The sequence below is a fragment of the Diadema setosum genome, chromosome 12, assembly GCF_964275005.1.
Source record: "Diadema setosum chromosome 12, eeDiaSeto1, whole genome shotgun sequence".
NCBI lineage: Eukaryota > Metazoa > Echinodermata > Echinoidea > Diadematoida > Diadematidae > Diadema > Diadema setosum.
Genome location: NC_092696.1, coordinates 27815494 through 27838804, shown reverse-complemented (window position 1 = coordinate 27838804; position 23311 = coordinate 27815494). Strand labels below are relative to the sequence as shown.

Sequence of the window (23311 nt, the reverse complement as noted above, 5' to 3'; positions counted from 1 at the left end):
GTGAAAAAGCTTGTGTTGATACATTTACAAAGAAAAAGAAAATAATGCAAATGAGATCACATGCTAGTGATGTGCAATTTTGGTTTGCTGCAGACGGCAACTTGCGAAGGTGTCTGTTTATATACGATACTATGAATATATCTTTGCTAGATGTGCCCAGTTTTTCCGCTACAACAGGGCTGCAGAAAAGCAGAAATTCAAGACCAAAGCCGAATGAAAAATCCGTGGGAAATTCCCAGTGTGTTGAAAAGAAAAATATTATTTTTACAGGGGTGGGGGGGGGGGGGGGAGGTGTTCTGCCGACAGAATTAGTCACATTTTGTACAAGGCATCCTCCCTTCTATGTTTTTGTTTTGATTCTCAGTGGCCTCAGCTTGTCATTAGTCAAGGTCCATTCTGAATACAATTCAATGCTTTGACAAGATACATGTATTAACAAATGAAAACCTTTATCATATGTCCATCCGTTTCTTAAAGGGATCGCACAGTTTTGGCTGAGACCTAACTTCAGGTTTTAACTTTTTTTTTTTTGGTGAGATAATGAGAAACCTCTTATGAAATGTGAAAGGGCATATAATTCCAGGAGGAATTCAGTGTTAATTTCATTAAAATTGGTTTTGAAGTTTCATTTCATTTCATTTATTGGCTTTATTCATTGGAAATGGCTGAGATATCCAAAACAGGGATTTTAATGAAAGGTGGGACCCACCTTTTATTACGATTGCTTTGTTTTGCTTTGTCTTTGGATGTCTCTGCCATTCCAAACCCGATTTTCATCAAATAAACTTTGAATTCCTCATAGAATGGTATGCTCTGTACCATATCGTATGTGGTTTCTTGGTATCTCACAAAAAGTTAAAGGCCCAATCCTCATCTCCACCAATACTATACCATCCTTTTTTAAGGCTCATAGAAATATCATATCCCTTTGAAGTAATAGTAATACAAATTGTAGTACTAGTAGTAGTAACAGTAATAGTAATTGTAGGAGTAATAATAATACTGATTACAGTGATGATGATAACGATAATCAATAGTAAATTCATATTTTACAGATTCATCTGTGATTAACATTTTAGTGGAAGCATAGGAGAGAGGAGTAAGTTCTAACAAATATTAATTCAGACTAATTAATCTAACTAATTAATCTGATAAAATAAGGTATGTCTATGAACGGTTAAAAGTTTTGTATTCTTTATTCTGTTGATGTGAGTTCAGTGCTGTATAAACTGGAGCGCGATGTGATGAGTTGTTTTCATAGGTTGTCGCATCTATCTGTAGCTTCAACGAGATACCTTTAATTCACTATCTACATGTATGTACATGTATGTTTTGTTTGGCAAGAAAATGCTATTGTTGGCTGTGATTTTAGGTAATTCAGCTTTGACTTTCAAGCTCCTCTAATGACAGCCTTTAACGCTTATAGACAAACTAGACTTATACAAAACACTGATTAGTCCAGTGGCCTATTTATCAGGTTAGTTTCTGACACACTAAGTTTTAGTGTACTTTTAACCGTGCTGACATAACATTGTATAGCCGTTACATCATTCATAAGGGTGCTTGTGAACTACTGTATACGCCATATATTTAGCGAGTCTAAATTTTTGCCAATCAGGACTTCCCAACGATTTTGTGCACGGTTAAATCCACGATCGTGGAGTCGTGTACTAAATGGAAAAATGTATCATTCATATCAGGATGTGAGTCAGTATTTTCTAGTGTCTTTAATTTTGCGAATAGCACCTGACTCGCGAAATTCACAAAAATAAAATCCTCATGAAATATTTGGCGTTCAGTAGTTGCCAATGTATAGACGTCTTTATATGTGTAAGCACGCTTAACATGTTAGCTAGCTGCTGCATTGTTCATGATGAGACCTGCGATGTAATATCATTTGGGCGTGTACTTGATACTTGAAATGAAGCTGCAGATGATGCATTGTATCAAGTCATTGATAGGTGCAACTCTTGTACAATGCAGGTAAAAGTGAGTGTTGAAATCTTGGAGTTAACCCATACATGCGATAACACTACTGCTCTAGACATCAATGTACATCGTATTAATAGCCATATTCAGTTATGTTTGATAACTTTTATTTTTGATTAATCATTTTGCTTCCTGTTTCTTGTACATTGTTATTAACGAATAGGAGAACCCATGCCTTTTAATGTATTTGTTCAAGTTTATTTCTTGTTTTTTTTTTCTATAATGGCTTGCATTAGTCATTTATTTCAAATGTTGATCTAACAATGAAACGCAGGTTGTATTATCGGTGTCTGTGTTGTAAGTAGGTTAATTTTTGCATTGGTATATAATGCTTGATTTTCAATGGAAATTATATTATTTTTTAACTTGGAAATTATATTATTCTTTAATTCTTTTAACATTGTTTTTGTATTCATACCCAGTGTATATACATGTTTAATGCATCCTCTGTGGACAAGGCCATTGTGAATAATATTGCACTATTGATCAAGGCAATCCTGATATATTAGATTAAGTAATCCCTAGTGATGATTTTATAACCCGTTGAGGACCAGTCCAGAGTATACTCGGGCAAGTGTCTATGGGAAATGCGTGTTGAAGCAAAATCAGCCTGTCTTCAATGGGTTGAGTTAAACAGATTACTAACAAGAGGATATAATATTTACATATTTATGATAATATGCTACCATGAAGTTTCTTTAAAAAGCAACTATCAAGATCTCCAGATGTGAAAAGTTGACTGGACTTTGTTTTGCAGACTGAAGCAAACACTAGCTTATGATATATACAATGTCTGTGTATATAGAGAGAGCATAATAGTACATAATCAATTGGGAATTTTGTGGTAGAATTTCTCTGATACTATTTCTGGCATGCCCTGCAAAAATGGTGCCAGCACAGGTAAAAAGTTGCGCAAAAGATGTCAAGGGTTGTAATATTTTTGTTCCTTCTATATTTTTTTTCAAATCTAAAGATATTGCAAATCATTACAAACAAAGAAACCCAGAAACCCAGACAAATGAGCCTGCAAGTCTGTAGCACCCTGTATTGAGGATTAGACGGTGCCAGTTTTAAACTCTACCCCTAATTATTAAGCCTCCAAGGACACAAAGAGAAAAATATAAACTTGTTTGTGTGCGTTTTGCAGCCAAGATTGTTGTTTATTTGAAGTGAAAATCTTTAATTTCTCACAACAACAAAAACCTCCACTGTCATGCTGTTTATACAGCGCAGCGTTTTATTTGCTGATGTGTACAATTGTAAACGGGTGCATTGATGCTGTGTGCTGTGTTGATTTGTTTGGGCATGTAAATATTTTCATCGAACTTGGAAGCTTAAAAACACACCAACATCGCAGATTTAAATATACTTCGCTTGTTATTTTTCCTATTTTATATCTCATATGTACAACATATATTTCTGTCAATCAGTTGCAATATATTTTTCTCTTTCAAATTTCCACATACACTTAAAAAAATGACATTGGTGAAGGGAATCTCATTTTGCAACATGCCCATTACCGCATAGCTCACCTACCATCATGAGTTTTCTTTACCTTCATAATGTATTATTTCATCTCACGAAATTGAAAGCTCAATATAGAAGATTACATGTTGCTTCTACAGTGAAAAAAAAAAAACCAAACAAACAAACAAAGAGCTGGCTTTGTCATACAAACTTCATTAGAAAAGGGTGTAGAATGGGATGTGTTAAAATCCATTACCATGGTGTTTATGGTTCATTGGCGCTATGTTTTCTAACTGAAAGGACCCTGGTAAAAATGATTGGATCTGTTCACACTAGGTGCATAGTGGATCTGACGCTGTTCATGAAAGCTGACCCATTCACACTCACTTGTCACATATTTTCGGTGTAGCCCATCACATGACAAATTAATGCATTTTGACTGCATTGTCTTCAAAAGATGAAGTTTCCACTGCAACGAGAAATGACTTTGTACTTTTCCTTCGTTAATGATAATGATGATAACAGTATTGGTGATAATAGTGATAAAGAATATGATGATATATCAATATTGAAAAATTATCGTCATGATAATTAAGAAGAGTGCGGTTTGGTGAGGGCATGGTGTCACTAAGTAAAAGAGTAGTGCTTGCAAGATTGCTATCAATTATATATATGTGGTGTAGTGGGCCTTAGAGAAACTTGTTAACAAATTATTTGTATACCACTGAGAAATAATGCACAGGGCCCAGTAGATATAATGAGCAGAGTCGTGTACTGCCATGTACATGGCCAAGAAATTTTAATCATCCAAATGACACGCAACTTTTTGTAGATGGCTTTTGACAGTGTCAGCTTTCTTGTACATAGTGCAATGCACTCTTACTTTCCACTGTGCTGTAAAACTACCTCAAATGCCATAGGCTAATTAGCTGTATTGGGGGGTGTTTCATAAAGCTGTTCGTAAAGTTGCAAACAACTTTAACACAAACGACTGGTGATCAGTTCTTGTGCTGAATTATGGAAATTCTGATAAGATAGCAAATTTACAGAACTGAACACCGACGGTTTGTAAGTCGTTTGTAACTTTACAAACAGCTTTATGAAACACCCTCCCCCAGGTCTCCCTGCTGTACCTGTACACTGTACATGCCCCCTTCCGTCGATTCTCGACTTAAAGCTCCATCTCATATATTGAAGAATCAGTGTCCATTCGTTCATTTCGTCACTGTACTTGCCAATTTGCTTCACATCATCTTTCACAAAGTGTACTGTTAGCAATGCCAGTATAATACTCCTTACTCTGTGCAAACCCATGCAAATTCCACACCCTCCAAACCCTGTATCCTACCCCTGATACCGGTATCCAAAGAGACACGCCCTACTCTGGTACCCGCCCCCCCCCCCCCCCCCCCCTTCCAACCTGGTCACATTTTACCCCACCCTTATACGCTTCTGTGGAGTTCATTTTATTTTCCCCTGTCTGCTGTCATATGCACAGGAGAAGTTCTTTGATATATGCAGATCATTACAAGGGAAAGTTTCCATGAGTAGAGATGACATTTTAAAGGGATGATCTAGTTTTGGCTGAGATGGAGATACACATTTTCACTTTTGCGAGATACAGTTGTCATTAGAAATCATTTATATATGGAATTTCAAAGAGCCTACAAATCAAAGAGGAATTAAAAGTTTATTTGTTGAAAATTCGTTTAGAATAGCTTAGATGTTCCAGTACAAAGGAAAACATTAAGTGGTCCTTAATAAAAAGACATCTTGGTCATTTCAACACCAGTTTTCGTCGAATAAATCTTTAATTCCTCTTAGAATGGTAGTCTCTTCAATATTTCTGATACAAGTGGTTTCTAATCATCTTGCCAAAAGTTAAGACCTGAATCTCATCTCAACCAAAAGGACACCATCCTTTAATACAAATAAGAGCAAAACTTTTATATATAAACTGTTGATCGCATGGTCTTTTAATTGGCTGGCTGTTATGAGATCCACCAAAAAAAAAAAAAGAAAAAGAAAGACAAAAAAAAAAAAAAAGATCAAAAACAAGAGGAATATCACTAATAGGTACATTACTACACTAAAGCAAGAACTATTCGTGGCATGAAATTTTTGTGCATTGCCACCGGCATCCGATGCTTTATAGCGTAGGCAAGAACTCTCGCGTGCACTTCAATTTTGCGAATCTTTGCATTTGCAAAATTGAAAGGCACATGAAAATTTCTGATTTAACAGTATTCTAACATTGTCTATGGTACAATGTCTTACAGTCATCACTACCTTTCTCAAAATTTTATCAATTCTGTATGATCATCTATTCTTGGTGGGCCATTTCATCAGTGGTTCTCATAATCATGTGATTAAAAAGAGAGATTATATTCACATATATATGATGTATTCAAATCAGTCACCATTTTTGTAATCTCGCACCATTTTACTTGTGGGTCACTTAAGGTTTTTCACACTTCATGCCTGTTATCACTATTAAAATATTTTTTTTTTTCACATAATGCACAGATATACATGTACATGTATAATTTATATACTGTCTATTAGACACATTAATTTAGCAGTTCTTGCAGTTCCACCCTTTTTTTGGCAAAAAAACCAGAAAGGAGTTTGTAAAATATCAGTTGACTTTGTCAGCATAATGCTGTATATGCCATGTATTTAGTGAGTCTAATTTTTGCACCTGTTGGGACTTCCCAACAATTTTGCGAGTGGTTGAATTCGTGATCTCGGAGTACAGTACCAAGGAGTCAACAGAGCAATGTATGCATGCATGTTGCATTCATGTCAGGATCAGAGTATTAAACTGTTGTAATTATTTGCAAAAAATTAAAACCCTGTAAAATTTATGTCTTCAGTACCTTTTAGCTTTTATGTCAAAGATATTCCACCAGTCAATAATTTGTATAAACATTGATCTTATTTCTTTTGAAGATTGGTTTACAATTTTGTGAAAGCGCCAATACATCATGTGGGTAACTTCTGACTTTTTGCTGTGCGAAAGCACAGAGAGAATGCTTCCTATTGGATGCTTGTCTTAGCACCGATGTCAGCATTTTGATTTAAATGATTTAAAAGCCAACTTACATACTTATATGAATCAGTATCATGTTATTCCAGTCCATAGGAATTGATCTGGGCCCCGTTTCATAAAAAGTTGATACAATGATATCCACTCTTGTGAGAATGGCAATTGTTGTGGTAACGACAGGAATCCAGCTTCCTGTTTGGCTGTTGCTATGGGAAGTTGCCATTCCAGCAAGAGTTGCCATCCTAACAAATTTGATGTAATGGGGGCCTGAAAGGCCTACAAACTTAAACTTTGTGGATTCTTCTTTTATAGGAGCTAGTGGGTAAACGGGGGAGGGGGGATGGGTGGAGACGGTGTGATTAAACGGTATTAAACCAGATTTCCTATTCCCACTGTCTGATGAAATGAGTTGTTTTTTGTTTTTTGTCTTTTTAAGAAAATGATCCTCCCCCTCCTCCCTGTTTGATGTAGAACTTATGAAATAAAAGGGGATGGCATTTTTAAAACTGAAGCATGTATGCCATATTAAATGTCAGACCAGTTTTGATGCCAGAAAACAACTTTGATGACTGTGTTTGATGTGCTGGTATACTGGGGCTATGACAGAAGCACAGTGCAAATGCAGGGACACAAATCTGTATCATTCATCAAATATCAAAATATGTTTTAATGGTGAAGGTATTGGAGTTACTCGAAATCCCCTATAAGGCTTTCAAAAGGAATTCCCGTCAAATTTTATGTGAAAATGAGATTGTCATTGAAGCTGTGACAAGATTACAAGTAAAATGGATATTTTTTTAGATGTTGTTCACACTAAGTATCAGAGTGCCTTACAAAAATGTGGCTGTTGGCATAAAATCATGTATATCAATTAGAAATAAACGGTATTACTAACCATAAACCAATAATGACTTGTAATGAAATTTGCTTGACTGCTGGTCATGGTACGCTGTATGTTGTTACATTTCCAAGTGTCAAATTTGATGGTTAAGGACAAAAGATACAGTCATAGTTACACCATATTGAATTTAAAAATGTAAAGTACTTTTTTCCCTTAGTCCCAGAGTAATTGGGAAATAAACATTAAAGAAAAAAAAAAACCCAAAAGCCGTGTTCATGGATTTAGCACCATAGAGCTCCCTACCATAAGGCAGATGAAGGCTACGTTGTACTGCATGAAATTTATGAAAAAGGGAACATTCTTGCATTCTTGCTCTCAAAAATGTATGCCTTTTGTAACATCACAATTTTTTATTTGGTTATGACCCTAGTATTAACAGAATGCATTTCCTGTGCATCAAAAGGATTTTGATATCCTACCACAGGCATGGTCATTTACATTTCTTTTACATTTCCTTTGCTGAGCCTGCCTCATGAATCCATACGTGCATGCCGCATTCTTATTCCGAAACACTCACTGGATTGCTCCACCTCACTACAAGCTAGTCTCACTCTGCCCCGCCCCCTTGTTCTCTCCAGGAGAATCCCACCAAGGCCCAGTACCTCCAGAAGATCCCAAAGCCCACGGAGGGGGCCCACACCCGCATCAATCAGGTGCCCTTCCCCACGCTGGCCAGCAGCAAGGTGCAGGACGTCATCGAGGACGGGCAGGCCAAGGCGGTGAGTCCTGGATCCAGCCATCCTTCCACATGTTGGCTCCTTTAACCCTATTTCTGCCAAGGATGAAACTGTGGTATAGGATAATGGTTGGAATTTGAAGCTATTGGTTCTGAGGTGGTTTAACCTGTTGAAAAACTTGTCCTCAGTCCTGTAAAATGTTCACGTGCATTTTAATTTCGCGAATTTAGCAAGAGCCAAGATTGACAAAATTAACATGCACATGAAAGTTCTTGTCTACACTATACGCATTGAATGTTAGAGGCAACCCGCGAAAATTTCATGCTGCAAAAAAGGCTGTCGCCTCCAATTCGCGAAAATTTCATGCTGCGAAAATATCGATATGAGCAAATCTAGATCGACTATCAAATTTTCACAAAAGAAAGGGCACTATATGTGTCTGAGATCTATTTTGATTGGTAGTCAACTAGCTTTACCTCATCGATTTATGTTATGGCAGCGAACCTCGGACCATCTAACATTTTCCTTTTGAATTCTGGGTCAACATGCCTTTATGGGGGAGGATGTTAAATTTGACATTGCCCTCTTGTATACCTTACTCACCTCCTAGTGTTATATTCTGCAGAGTTCTTGCAGATAAAAATCAGTTCCTCTAGACTAAAATTCTCGTATCACTTCCAACCTCCTCATGACAGATTCTGCAGAGCATGAACCCGAACCTGCTGAAGCCGCGGACACCGAAAGCCACCAACGTGCCGTACGGGCCGCCCATCACGTCGTACGAGGACCACATGAATCTGATTAACAACAGCGCCCGTCGGCTGGAGGTCCTCAAGACCTGCATCAACTTCATCTTCGAGAACAAGATCCTGGATGCCAGGCGGGTGAGTTCAAAGGTCATGTGTCCCGTAAAGACCCAGTAGCATGGGAATACCATGGAGTGGAAAGGCTGGCCCAGCGTGGATATATTTGAGAATCCATGTAACAAAATGTGTAGAGCTCTATCACTGATCTCTTCGTACGTGCCCGCACAACTTAAGAATCTTGACTGGGGTCAACCATTACCAATGTGCGTACGCTTCAATGCTCATATTCGCTGATGAGCGCTATCCATGGTTTTTTAATGTACTCCATATGGCGGCGAATGAAGATCATGTAATTTCCCACACGAATGGGTCTTTAACCCTAATGCCTTCTTCACAACAAGTTTTGACTTTATTAATGGTACAATATTTGCCTAAAAAGTGATATGTATTTTCTCTCTGCAGCCCTTTTGATTCCTGCTGAAGTGTCTCCTGATATTTCAGCCAGCACCAAAGATGCTAACCCTTATGACCAAAGCATTGTTCGAGCAACTTAGATGATTCTGTAAAAGTGGATATTTTCATGCAACAAATTTTTTGCGCTTGGCAGGGTAAGAAGAGTTTCGCATGTTTTTAATTCCGCGGAATCAAGTCATCAACTGCTGGAACATATGGCAAACAAAAATATTTGTGTGCTTTTATTTTCGCGCTAGTTTCGGGTTGCGCGAAATACGCAAAAATTTCAACACCGTGAAAATTTCCACTTTAACAGTAGTTATTGTGCGTGGCAAAATAAGTCTTTGCAAGCAGATAAGTAAAACTGTGGATGCCATAGATTTTCGTAACAATAAAATTTGTCATATGCTCATAGATGTGAACATGGCATTCTGTTTAGAGTTTGTTGCAGATGAACATGTCTTGTTTATGAAGAGTTTTTCATTTTTGTGCTTAAACGACTTCTACTGGATGCTCCATTACACTTTTGTCTGTTAATCTGTTTGTCTGTCACTGTCTTTAGTTGTTCCCAGCTGTGATGCGCTCCCTGAAGAGTCGCGTGGCACGCCAGGCCCTGCTACATGAGCTGGAAGCCCACGTGAACAAGAACCGCGCCATGCTGGAGCCCCAGCAGTTTGGCATGGTGGTCCGTCTCATGAACGCTGCATTGCAGGTGAGACAGCTATGTTGGGCAAGCCGGAATCACGGAAGGAATTTTGCCCCAGCAGAATTAGGATAATAATAATGATAATAACAGAGATGATAAAGATTGTTATTGTTTGCAGATAATACAAGTAATCAGACAACCAAAGTTGTGTTTACAAAATCACTGAGTTTACCTGTCTGAAATTGGCAACACCCATAACATCACACTTTTTTGAGATAATAATGATTGATTGAATTTATTTCTGAATTTCTTTTACGTACACAAATGTAATACAAAGCTAATTGAACAGACTAATTGAATACAATATTATTTGGATCTAATCATGATGATGATGGTGATGGTTATGATTGTTCTTGTCAATATCATTGATTATCTTTATTTTTCAAACGGTGAGGTTCATGATGATTATATTTATCCCAGGTTCAGGGTCAAGATGGCAATGTACAATGTTGCATTCTGTCACTTGCAAAGTACATGTGTATGATGTCGCAGATGATACAAGTAGTCAAACAATGAAAATGCGTTTTTTAGAGTCAATGAGTTTGACCAACTAGAATTGGCAACATCTTTAACCCGTTGAGGACGAGTCCTGAGTATACTCTGGCAAGCTTCTATGGGAAATGCGTGTCATAGCAAAATCAAACCGTCCTCAACGGGTTAACATCACACTGTTTCTTGAGATTCAGTATTCACTTCCTAACCACCTGATTGCAGCCTAAAATGAATAATGAGTGGACAGTCTAATGTGAAGTTGCCACGCACAGAAAGACTGTGAAGGGAGCTTGTACTTTCGGTAGGATGTCATCTCTCTTTCATCTTCCTTATTTTCCTCTTCTTCCTCTCCATGGCAACCGTCTCCAGGAGGATTCCAACAGCGAGGAGTTCAGTCTGAGTATGGACATGCTGCCCCTCATCACCGCCTTCTGTCGGGTGAGTCTCACAAACAATTTAATCTGATGAAAGTCTGCCAAGTTTGGCTCCAGCCGTGTTAAAATTGTTATGCTTATTACTCGGCAATTACCCAGCAAAGTGTTTTGATTATTTCCGCAGAGTTTTTGACATGCCACCTCCATCTTGCCGCGCACATTGCTCATACACTTGTGTACGAAGCTCACGACATCACATGATCATGGTGACAGTCTGTGCCTAGAAATATGTACAAATCCCCATAGAGTTTGCTTGGTAAGATGGCGGCACGCTGGCTTCACTTGTTTATACAGCATGAATGGGCCAAAGAGATATCCAGATACTTCCTACAAAGATCAGTGAGTTAACCCCAGTAGTCCCGTAAGTTTTGGAATAATAAGCTGAGTTTCATTATACAGTGGACTACCGTTATAACGAAGTCCTCGGGACCAGCAGTTTTCTTTCATTATATCGAAGTTTCGTTATAATTGAACAAATAAACAATAAAACAAAGAGAGGACAATGTTGCAGCCTGAATTTTAGCTTCGTTGTAACCGGAATTTTGTTATTACTGTGTATACTGTAATGGGAGTGCACTGTATTCTCTTCAATCCATCCAGAAACTGTGTCCGGGCATCATCCAGTTCGCCTACACGGTCACCCAGGACCATCCTGTCTTCGCCAGCCAGCAGTTCTGGGAGACGGCCTTCTACGCCGACGTGGAGAAGAACATCCGCGGCCTCTACGTCACCGACAGCCCCGTGCCCGAGAAGAGAGAGGTGGGGGAGGGGGAAGTGTGTGATGTTGATTTATGGGGCAATAAGTGAGACACTCCGCATTCTAGTCAAGGAGTGATTGGTATTTGGGTCTTATAGACGATTCGTATTTGGTAGATGTGCTGCTATGGTGTTTCGGAGATTTCTTGCTTGTGAAATACAGACTGTAGTTTGTTTCAAATTGCTCTTGAATGCATTCTTTCGTATGCTTTTCTTTTAAACCATTGAGGACGGACTGATTTTGCTACAACACCCATTTCCCATAGACACCCGCCCGAGTATACTTGGGACTCCTCCTCAACGGATTAAAGTTTGTCCAAGCCAATTGGCTCACGTAAACGTAAAGGTTATTGGGAGGGTGTTGTCAAAGAGACCTGCGGCAATCCCCAAATCTCAAGAGTTTTGAAATAGTTTGTCTCTGATGATGTACCATGAATGCGTAGTGTGCTACTCAGCTGTGAGCTAGACCCATGGGTCTCTTTTTAACAGTAAAGTACAATTTGTAGTCCCATGTAATCATATCAAGTGAATCACACCTCTGGCTCCGTTATATTGTAATAAATGGCATCATCTGTGTTGGGGAGAGAGATGTGAATGTGGTACATACAAATTTTGTATGTTTCACTGAAGTCCAGTGGTAATATGTTTAGGTATTAAGAGTAGAAGTATAATTTATGTAGATAGTAATTTCTATAGGATGAAATGGGGGAAATGGTCAATAGTCATGGTCAGGGTCACTGTACTGTTTTATAAAGATGTCATGTTTTGAGGTGTGAATTTTCTTCAGTTTATCTCCCTCTGCAAATGAAATTGTAAGATCGCCACTGCTGATCTGTTATCTAACAAACATGTCGTAAAAAAGGAACCATGCGACTTGGACCTGTCATCTGCTGCTTTCCATGCAGCGACACTACCTCCAGGCTATTCCTGATTGCCGGCAGTGACATGATGAACTTGAAACAGATACTCAAGCTCCTTATTTCTGACATTGTTATGTTAAGTAGTCCAAGGTGGACAAGGCATTAATGAAAGCAAGAGAATATTAATCAGAGGGGTGAAGGTTGAGGTGTGAATTTCATTTTTTCATTTTTACTCTCTCCACTGTCTCGATAAATGCAGACGGTCAACGAATCCCTGGTCAGCGCCATCGACACCTCCCAGTCCACGTCCAACTCTGCGTCGTCATCGTCGGCCAACGGGCTGATCCAGGCCGGGGTGGAGCGCAGCGCATTGGAGATCGCCGCCGAGCAGCTGCGGCTCTGGACCGGCATGAGCCTGGACACTCGCGACGAGCTCATCAAGAATGAAGAGAGTATAGTGTACAGCCAGGCGGTGCATTACGCCAACCGCATGGTGTGCCTCCGCGTACCGCTAGACGCCTCCCGGGGGCTCAAGAACTCCACCGCTCTGGAAGGGGACAGTGGGGGAAGCAGCAACATGACGGGAAGGTGGGCAGGGGGCTAATCTTACTCTTGGCTCTGTTTATCTTGTTTTTAATAAATTGTTTATTTATTTATTTATTTATTATTATTATTACTATTACTATTACTATTATTATTATTACTACTACTACTACTACTACTAATACTACTACTACTACTACTACTACTACAAGTACTGCTATTATTATTACTATCATTATTATTATTCTAAAAAAAAATATCAGAAGAGCGGTTAAAGCACTGTTTTGATTCCAAGACATTACTACACTGTACTTACTGTACAACCAGTTCTTTGTCATTCTGACATCATTTTCTTTTGTCTGTCGGCTAACTGAATCATGGCCAGTATGTGGAGGGGTTTAGCCAGAAGGGGAGGAAGGATAAGATGAATTCCTGCAAGAGAACTTCTTTCGAACTATTTGTGGAAGCTGTTATGGTTGAGGGGTTAAGACCAGAGACTATCAGTCATGAAGTATGTGGTTCAAGCCCCATGACAGCTGCGGTTGCAGGGCTACCATATGTAAGGATCTTTATCCCATTGCCTTGTCCCAGGGAGGAGAGGTGAAGTGGTCAGTCCTATGCGGCAACATTCTGATGAATTGTGATTCTGTAGGGTTCTGGGTTCGCTCACATATTACTAGAGGCTGTTCTTCCCAGCAATTTTATTGTGTGGTTCTTGTCCAAGCACTTGACATTCAGTTGATATTTATTGTATGCAAATAAGTCAACAGAGGATCTGAATATTCAAGAGGCTCACCACAGGATCTCAACAGAGGGTGAATTACTATTCATGACTCCTATATATAAATTCATAACAAGGATGGTTGCACAAATAAATATTCATTTCGTAAATATTCAATTCAATTCCATTTACCTGGGGTCCGTTTCATGAACTCATCACATAAAAGTCTTCAAAATATATCTCAGAATGGCCAAAGTTGCTAGTATGTAGCTACGTGGAAAAGTAAAATCCATTTCATGAAGTCTCCCATTAGTATGTCTTATGAGCAAAAAGTCTCTCATAAGCCTTTCATGAAACGAACACCTGGATACATTTACTGATGGACATTGACTCTCCACTTTACAGCCTCGGGGGTAGTGATAGCTACGACGCCGACAGCAACTTTGAGGAGGGCGACCCACGTGACGTCCCCAACAAGGTCATCAAGTTCATCTCAAGATTTGTTGACAAGGTCTGTACGGAGGCTGGTGTGTCCCACGAACACCTCAAGAATCTACACGGACTTATACCAGGTCAGTGCTTCATAAACCGCATTTGAAGTATAGATTTGTCTGTGTGTTTATACACATTATGTATTTATCAATCTCTTTATTAGTCAATTTTGCATCTATTTATCTACCTCTATCTGCCTATCTGTCTATCTATCTACTTGTATCTATTTGTATATCTATTTATCTATCTATCTATCTATCTATCTATCTATCTATCTATCTATCTACCTATCTACCTACCTACCTACCTACCTATATCTATCTATCTATCTATCTATCTATCTATCTATCTATCTATCTATCTATCTATCTATCTATCTATCTATCTACCTACCTACCTTTATCTATCTATCTATCTATCTATCTATCTATCTATCTATCTATCTATCTATCTGTCTATCTATCTATCTACCTATATCTATCTATCTATCTACCTATATCTATCTGTCTATCTATCTATCTATCTACCTATATCTATCTATCTATCTATCTACCTATATCTATCTATCTATCTATCTATCTACCTATATCTATCTACAGCTGTACCTGTCTGTCTGCCTAACTTTGTATGTCTGTCTATCAACCTATACATTTATCGATGTATCAATACATCTATAATGTATCTGTCTATCCACTATCTATCAGTCTAGTTATCCCTCTTCGTCCATCTACAGTATCTTCCCTTCCATCTATTTATTCATACATTGTATAGCTCTCCACATGTTCCTTATCATAAAGGCAATTATCTGTAATTGTGCATACCATTTTATCATTTTGTGCACATTTGTAAGCATGTGTAGATAAGTTTACACTGAGAGGAGGATTTGAGACAATATCCTGTTGAAAAGAGTATTTTTTCGTTTTATTTTTTGGGTGGCTTCTTTCTGATTTTTGCACAAGATTTGTTCTACATTTGATGATGATGACAAGGTGCCGAAACATTAGTAGTGATAAAGATGAAGACGATCAACAAAAATGATAAATATGATTATTCTTATTGTGATGATCACATTGAGTGATAATGATGCGAGTGATAGTGTGTTGCTATAGTCGTTGACTTCATAGCTTTACTGAATCAATGAAAATTGAACACCGCAGTTGATATCAAGTGGAAATGATTATTTGATATTTTAACAAAATTAGATATTATGTATATGAATGCTTTTTCTGTGATCCTACACACATCTGAAAGTACAATACTTTCTTATATTTTATGGTTGGAAATTCATAGAGAAAAAGAGAAAGCAACTGAATAGCTTATGGTAACAGTGTTGATGTCTACTAGGTCTCATAAGATCTGTGTCAATTTCTTTTTGACTGGTGACCATTTCTTTCAGGGCTGGTTGCAATGCATATAGAGACACTGGATGGTGTCAACAGGGAGAGCAAGAGGTTACCACCCATACAGAAGGTAATTCACTGATCATCTATGGCATTTGGGATCCCACAGCCCTGTTACTTATGGCAACATAAGTTTGATATATTAAATGGTCTGTATACATAGGTTAATACTGGTTGGTGATTGGTTGTAATGCAGTATGGTGACTAATGCTCTGAAGATCGAATTGTTTTATTACTTGAAAACAAGGAATGTTTGCATGTATTTTGATTTCGCGAACTTTTGCGAGAGCCAAGATTTGCAAAATTAAAATGCACACGAAAGTTCTTGTCTACACTGTACGCATAGAATGTTAGAGGCAATGCGCAAAAATTTCATGCCGTGAAAAAGGCCGTTGGCTCCAATTCGCAAAAATTTCATGCCGCTAAAATATTATGTTTTGCAGTGCTTCTAGTGATGTCGTATCAGGTAATATAATTCCAGGATTTAGCTGGAAGAAAACGTGGAAGGGATAAGGGGAGAAAGAGTTTGGGAGGGTTGGCTGAAGACAGGAGGATGCCCCAAATTGGGAGAGATGGTGTGAAGGTGTTAGAGCTGTTGCTGTGAGAGCGGTGAGGTAAATCTGGCCACCGCCGTTGACGGGGACAGACCCGGATTAAAAGTGGTATGATGATGATGATGATGATGATGGTGATAGTGATGATGATTGTGATGATGGTGATGATGATGATGATGGTGATAGTGATGATGGTGATGATGATGATGATGATGATGATGATGATGATGATGATGATGATGGTGATAGTGATGATGATGGTGATGTGATGATGATGATGATGAGACTAAAACTTACTATGCCCTCCTTTTCTTTTTCTGACTTTTTGCTGAACTCTTTATCTCCATCGCAGCCCAAGATCCTGAAACCCAACCTGCTACCAGGAGAGGAGAAGGTGATGGAGGGTCTCCGTGGTTACCTGGTCCTGGATGGCAGGGAGGAAGGCCAGGGGGGCGTCATGGGTGGCCCCGCCCTCCTGCCGGCAGAGGGTGCTGTGTTCCTCACAACCTATCGCATCATCTTCAAGGGCACACCCATCGACATGCAAGGTAAGAGGGAGAAGGTCAGGAATGTGTATGATTGGGCACCACCGGAAAGTCTTAAATTTTACTCTTCATTTTCTTTCTGTTGTGGAATTGACGTGACCTCCCTAGTCAAACTGGTACTTGCTGGAGGGGACGATTGGCAGATAAATTGTTTTCTACGTGGGATACTTTTTTACAGTAAAAAAGTATCCCACGCAGAAAGTTTTTGTTGGAAGAAATCAATGTAAATTGGGTCTTAAGAAAGCGTGTAAGTTATATGGTGTGCAAGTATAAAGCAAGTTTGTGTTTGAATATTTGTATATTGACATTATTCGTGAGATATTAAATGGAATACATAAAGACTTTAATAGAGAAAATCATTTCGTGTGTATCCTTCATGTAATGGCTGATATACCGTATGTCCCCCCAAAAAAAGAATTACAACGGTACCCTCCGCAACAATAACTATAAAAGTAGCGAATCAATCCAAATACAATTTCAGGGTATGAAAGTTTGTATAACTCAATGCCCACATCTTACAGAAAACCCCATTGGATTTGCTTCAGTGGTCAAAGAGGTATAAGGAATTTTGTAGAGCATGTCAGGAATCTCTTCCCTCCAAGCTCTGTCTATTGTATTCACACATTAATTTGCAGTTCCAAGAGCTGCATCCAAGTGCTAAACTTGGAAGAATCAGACTCATGACATGCTTTACAACAGTTCACATTTCTTTGTGACCGCTTAACCAAATTGAATGGGGTTTTCTGCAAAATAGAGCTAAAAAGTTATATTTTAAGATCCTGAAGTAGCATTTAGACAGTTTAATCATATTGGGTGTTAGTAATGTGAAAATCCAATTGTAATTTTCTTTGGGACATACTGTATAGTAAGAAATTGATGTTTAAAACCACAAACTGTCTTTGTAACAATATTCTGACGAAAGATGTGAATATCTTAACCAACATGCAAGTAATTTTTTCTTGAATTTGCTCTGAGAAAGCTTTGAATCAAAGTCATAGTCATTGAAATATGTGAAGAGAAAGCAGTGAATAAAGAATATAGTCCTGGAAATGGGGAAATGGGATATTTGCTGCTTAACAAAACATCATTGTACTCCTGGAGCCCAAAGTCACTGTTCTCATCTCGTCGTGTCGTTAACCCCAGCCTGTGAGCAGGTAGTGACGAGGAGTTTCCCCGTCTCCGCCCTCTCCAAGGAGAAGAAGATTAACGTCACCAACATCGGCAACCTCTTCCACCTGGACCAGTTCCTCCCGGAGGGTATCCAGCTCAGGTCTAACACCTTCCAGGTCAGTCTCTCTCTCTCTCTCTCTCTCTCTCTCTCTCTCTAAAAGAAAAAAAGAAAAAAAAAACCTAGAAAGAGCAACAATAGACCAATTCTGTCATACCCCCAATCCACAGGAATTTTTTTCTCATTGGTCACTCATCGGAAGCAAAGTTTGCTTCTGGCTACTCACCGAAGTGTATCGGATCACAGTCCGATGGATATGACATGGTTGGTTGACTATCAGGTCAGTGTCAGACGTGTGCCACGTGATCTTCGTCGGACGATCTTGCCTCGTCGGATTACCGCCTGACATGTCTGACACTGACCTGGTAGCCGACCATCACAAGTCAGATTCATTGGACTGTGATCCGATACACTTTGATGGGTGGCCGGAAGTGATGATCTTTGCTTTCCATGAGTGACCGACGAGAAAAATTCTCTGTGAAATGAAGGTATAATTCCTCACAATGTACATTGGATGGATGTTTCTTTTTCTACAGCCTAATAACAAAGCAATTAATTTACCTGCTCCCTCCCATTAAGTTCCTTAGGCAGGAATTCTTTTAGTTGTTGCTAGACAGGGCAAGCCTCTGGCAAGCTTTGTGGTTGTTAAGGGCAGCTTTTGTGAACAAAACATGCATAAAATCTGAATACATTACAGAATTGGTCTGTTCCGGACCTGTTTAAAGATATTCTGAGAAGAAAGGACGAAATTTTGCCAACATGCAGCAGTGGAAATTTGAAACAGATTGAAATTGGAATTAGGAAAGTTATGAAGCTATGAAGTCTTGTGAAAGTTTCACAAAGCAGTCCCAATGCATCACCAGACAGGTGACAAAGGTGTGAAGTAATCATTTGGCGTGAGAAAGCTAGCCAGTGACATATAAACATTTTTTGAAGCTTATGTCTTTCCCTGACAAACGAAAGTTTTAGACACTGTATTCACAGTCCACTTTTGTAACAAACTTTGCAGCTCATGAAGATCGTGTTTGACGCAGAGGTGAGCCTGGAGCGGCTGGAAACGTTTCGCAAGATGTGCAACAAGCTGCGCTACCCCCAGACCATCTTCCACACGTTCGCCTACCCCCGCCACCTCATCTCCCCGGCCCTCTCGACGCAGATGAAGCACAAGGAGAAGAGCGCCACCTTGAGGTGACTAGCATACAGGGCTCTATGTGTCAGTTCCATGACACGTGCTCCCATGACAATTGCTCCCATGAAGTACTGTATACACCGAATATTTCGCGAGGTTTTTATTTTCGTGAATTTCGCGAGTCGGGTGCTATTCGCGAAAATATTGACTCTGATCTGGATGTGGATGTGACGTACGCGTTAACATTTTCTCCGTTCAGTACAGGACTCCACAATCGTGAATTTAACCACTCGCAAAATCGTCGGGAATTCCCGATTTGTGAATATTTAGACGCGCCAAATATATGGCGTATACAGTATGTGCACGCTAAACCAAATACAATTCTACCCGCTAACTTAACCCTAACTCTAAGTCCGTGGAGAAATTAAGACAGGAGCAATTGTCGCAGGATCAAGTGTTGCGTCGCTTCAATGTCATGACAGTGCTTTTGTTCATCTGCATGTTGTGTGAGGCTTGTACCAGCTGGGTCTTTGTCTTCTTCTCTTATTTTTCAGTAGGGGAGTGGGGGGGGGGAGAGATGTTCGAGAATGGAAACCCAATCCATGTGAACTGTAGTTTATTACAGGGGCTGTCAAAAATGTTTCTCTCTGAAGATAGGTAGTAACTCTGCTTTCATTAAAATGTGGGGCTAGCAGGTTAGATTTTCAGACACTTATATGAGCTCTTTATGGAACTGCCAACTGTTTCAATTGCATTTACACTGTATAATTTATTTTTCCTCATCAGAATAAGAAAATGTGTATTTAGGAGGAAAATATGATTTGTTTGTATTTTCAGAAATTTCGTTAATAGTATGCTGAGTATGCCAAAATTTGTAATTTTCCAACTAATTTTTTCTTAATTTTTTGTTGTTGTTGTTGTCTTGTGCTGTATATAAAATATCATTTGATCTGCAACAATTGGCAGCTTTATGTTTACACTCCTTCAATGGAATGGTCGGTCAGTCAGTACCATAACCTATTGTACAAATGCATGTGTATGTCTTGAGGTGTACGTAAACACCACAGCCATTCTGTTACCATCTGCAGAAAATTTGCCACGAAAACATTCCTGCGAGGGGGCAAGAAGTCGGCGTCCAAGATCTCTCGCAAAGACAAGTACGTCCTGCCGCCCCAGGGGGCCTCCCGGCTGCCCATCGCCCAGTCGGCCGTGACCCCGGCCGCCATGACGTCAAAGGAGGACACCCTCACAGCCAGCATGGACAGCTTGCGGACGGACAGTCGGCCCAGTAGCGGCCTCTACGACGACGACGAGCTGTCCAGTGAGTAGAGACGTTGCGCAATAGACTGCACCTTCCTGTCGAGTTGCAATTTTATTGACGCTATCATTGTTGTCAGTGACCCAAAGTTTACAAGATTTTGAATTAAAATTGTAGATATAGGGCTGTTACACACATTTGTTATGTTTTGTTAATTGTTGAATGTTGCATGTGTTCCTATTATCCGTGAATTCAAACATTTTTCAATATTTCATTCATGCATGTCTTTGTATGATGACTGTTGTGATTGGATTTCACCTGTACAGCATCGTGTCAGTGTAGTCTTATTAAAGGAGAAGAGACCCAGGATTCCAGCGAGCATCGTTTCCATGTTCAGGGGCCCGTTGCATAAAAGTTACAATTATGGTAACTTTGCCATTCAATGGTAACTACCATGGCAACAATACTCAACAGCCAATCAAAATCAAGAATTCCATGGAAGTTACCATTGGATGGCAAAGTTACCATAATTGTAACTTTTATGCAACGGGCCCCTGAACTTCTAAGTAGAAACAGTTTGTGTATTTAATATGTCCAAAATTATTGAAATAATGTCAATTTCGGTTCGTCTTTTGATTGGGCCGGTGTTCGTGGCAGGTTCTGCCTACCACGTACAGATCTTTCAAAAAACAGTTCTGTATCATAGTTATTTCTAGTAATAAAGATGGCCTTGATTAGCGCCATCATTCAATAGCGCCCTCTTGAATCCTGGTTTCTTGTACCTTTCATGTTTCTATAATGTTTATGATATGCATGAATAAGTTCTTCTCACACTCTCACAGTTTTCCTTTGTATGGCTCCCAACACGTCATGTATACAAGTGTAGGCTTGTATTATCATCATGCAAACTGGTTGATGTATGCATGTCCTTTTCCGTATCAAATCTGTCCTATTCAGTACACAATTTTTTATTTTTTTTTTTTGGTGATAAAGGGAATAAGGACATTTGATTCCTTTTTTATCTGGTTTTTTCCCCTTCCTGTTTTGGCCTCATTTGTGAGGATTATGCATTATCGAAAGCTCCCAAACACATATTTTAAGGTAGAGATCTGATCCGACGCCAATCTTCTGCCAGAAAGTGAAGGTGGTAGGCGCTTTTTTTCCAGCTGTTGAATTTAGTTTTAGTCCCTTCATCAAAGGCCACGTTCTCCGCAAATTTTGTGATGGGACTGCTCGACAGTAGCTGCTCCAGAGCTCTTGCAGATATGTCACTTCTATTGTTACATGTATGTCTAGTGAAAACAAGATATTTGCCTTTCCAAGAAGTAGGTGATGTTACGATATACACATACATGAAAATCACATCAAATATCCTCTTTCTCACACTGAAAGTGGAAGAAGAAAAAAAAAAAAGCAGTGGCCCACGTAAGATTCACACTGTAATTTTGCCAGAGCGTATACCTGCAACCTCATCTAATTTAATCTCCTCCCTACCCACTTTTCTCTTTAGGGTAGACGGTATAAAATGTTGATTAGGCATTTTTTTTTTTTTTTTCAAAAGGAGATAATTTACAGTGAGGCCCCCTAAAAGTTCTCCTGTAGCCTTTGTATACAAAAATATAGTTTCTGTAAATTGACAGTGAATAAAAGATAATCCTTGTCTCATCAAATTGCAAGTAACAAAGAAGAGCTCATTTGTTTGTGTTTTGGAAGTGACAGAGTTCAGAATTGAAATGAAACGAAAGTAGACATCTTATCATTAATTTTGACATTACTAGTTTAAAGTCCAGCTGCGTTTACAGTGGCTGATTCTTCCATTTTTTATGCAAATTTCTCTTTTGTTTGTCTGTGCGTTTTCATATAATTGTCGTATTGTGCCGTAAAACATGACATTGACTTCCATCACCCATGTAGGTGTGAACTTTGGGAGTTTGAATTCTGGCTTTCAATAGTACAGACCAAAGAAAGGTCAGCTACACAGCAGTTGCTTGTGGATAGTCACAAAGTATTTCTACCCAAACATTTCTAAAAAAAAAAAAGAGAGTCAGAAATTTGAATCCTAACTATTTTCCCCTCTAAATGCTGGTTACAGATAAAATGCTACAGTACATCAACTTTTTTTCAATCATGTTTCTTCATTATCCCCTATCTTGAAGAAAGTTATATTTAGTTATCATAAACGAATAGTAATTCTAGATGGAGCCTGAACTTCGGTTAATCCCATACTTAACCATGTGTTACTCTCAGTTAAGATGTACGCAAAATCTACCAGGAGCGCTCAAAATTTGCATTTCTTTATGGAAAAAAATATCAGGCATGATTATCACATTGTGTTAATACAGAACAAAATGTTGACACCACTTGCTTTCTCAACATTTGCAGTGAAAAAGCTAGGAAAGCAGTATAAAAGTTTTGGGAAAGTTTTCTCTCAAAAGAAAGTACAAACATGAAAAAAAAAAGATAAAGAAATGCAGGACAAGTTTCTTGAAGTACGATTCCACATCCTGTTCAAGTTGGCTGTCATGAATAGAGTGAATCAAGCCATTAACAGATTTTAAGGTATCAAGGTCGATCGTTATCGATAAGCGTTCATTTTGTTGGGTGGTAGAAGGCTTAACGATACTTTATGTATTCTTTCTTGGGTATATACATGGCCCTGAAAAGGGCCTACCCACTCTCGACGTTTCGGCAAGCATGTTCTTGCCATTTTCGAGAGAAACGTTTAGATCGAAAATGGCAAGAACATGCTTGCCGAAACGTTGAGAGTGGGTAGGCCCTTTTCAGGGCCATGTACATACTATACCCAAGAAAGAATACATGGTGTATTGTTAAGCCTTCTACCACCCAATGA

At 39.0% G+C, this 23311-nt stretch overlaps 1 protein-coding gene across 1 annotated transcript in view; it reads left to right on the top strand.

The window, feature by feature from the left end:
- Positions 1 to 23311, top strand: part of LOC140236162 (myotubularin-related protein 13-like) — a 124571-nt gene that overhangs the window by 58437 nt on the left and 42823 nt on the right. The window contains exons 13-24 of the mRNA XM_072316129.1: positions 7985 to 8125; positions 8779 to 8967; positions 9905 to 10054; positions 10910 to 10978; positions 11575 to 11733; positions 12850 to 13178; positions 14260 to 14426; positions 15743 to 15816; positions 16653 to 16848; positions 17989 to 18131; positions 19083 to 19261; positions 20291 to 20523. Coding sequence (XP_072172230.1) covers positions 7985 to 8125; positions 8779 to 8967; positions 9905 to 10054; positions 10910 to 10978; positions 11575 to 11733; positions 12850 to 13178; positions 14260 to 14426; positions 15743 to 15816; positions 16653 to 16848; positions 17989 to 18131; positions 19083 to 19261; positions 20291 to 20523 — 2029 coding nt within the window. The remainder of the gene's footprint in view (positions 1 to 7984; positions 8126 to 8778; positions 8968 to 9904; positions 10055 to 10909; positions 10979 to 11574; positions 11734 to 12849; positions 13179 to 14259; positions 14427 to 15742; positions 15817 to 16652; positions 16849 to 17988; positions 18132 to 19082; positions 19262 to 20290; positions 20524 to 23311) is intronic.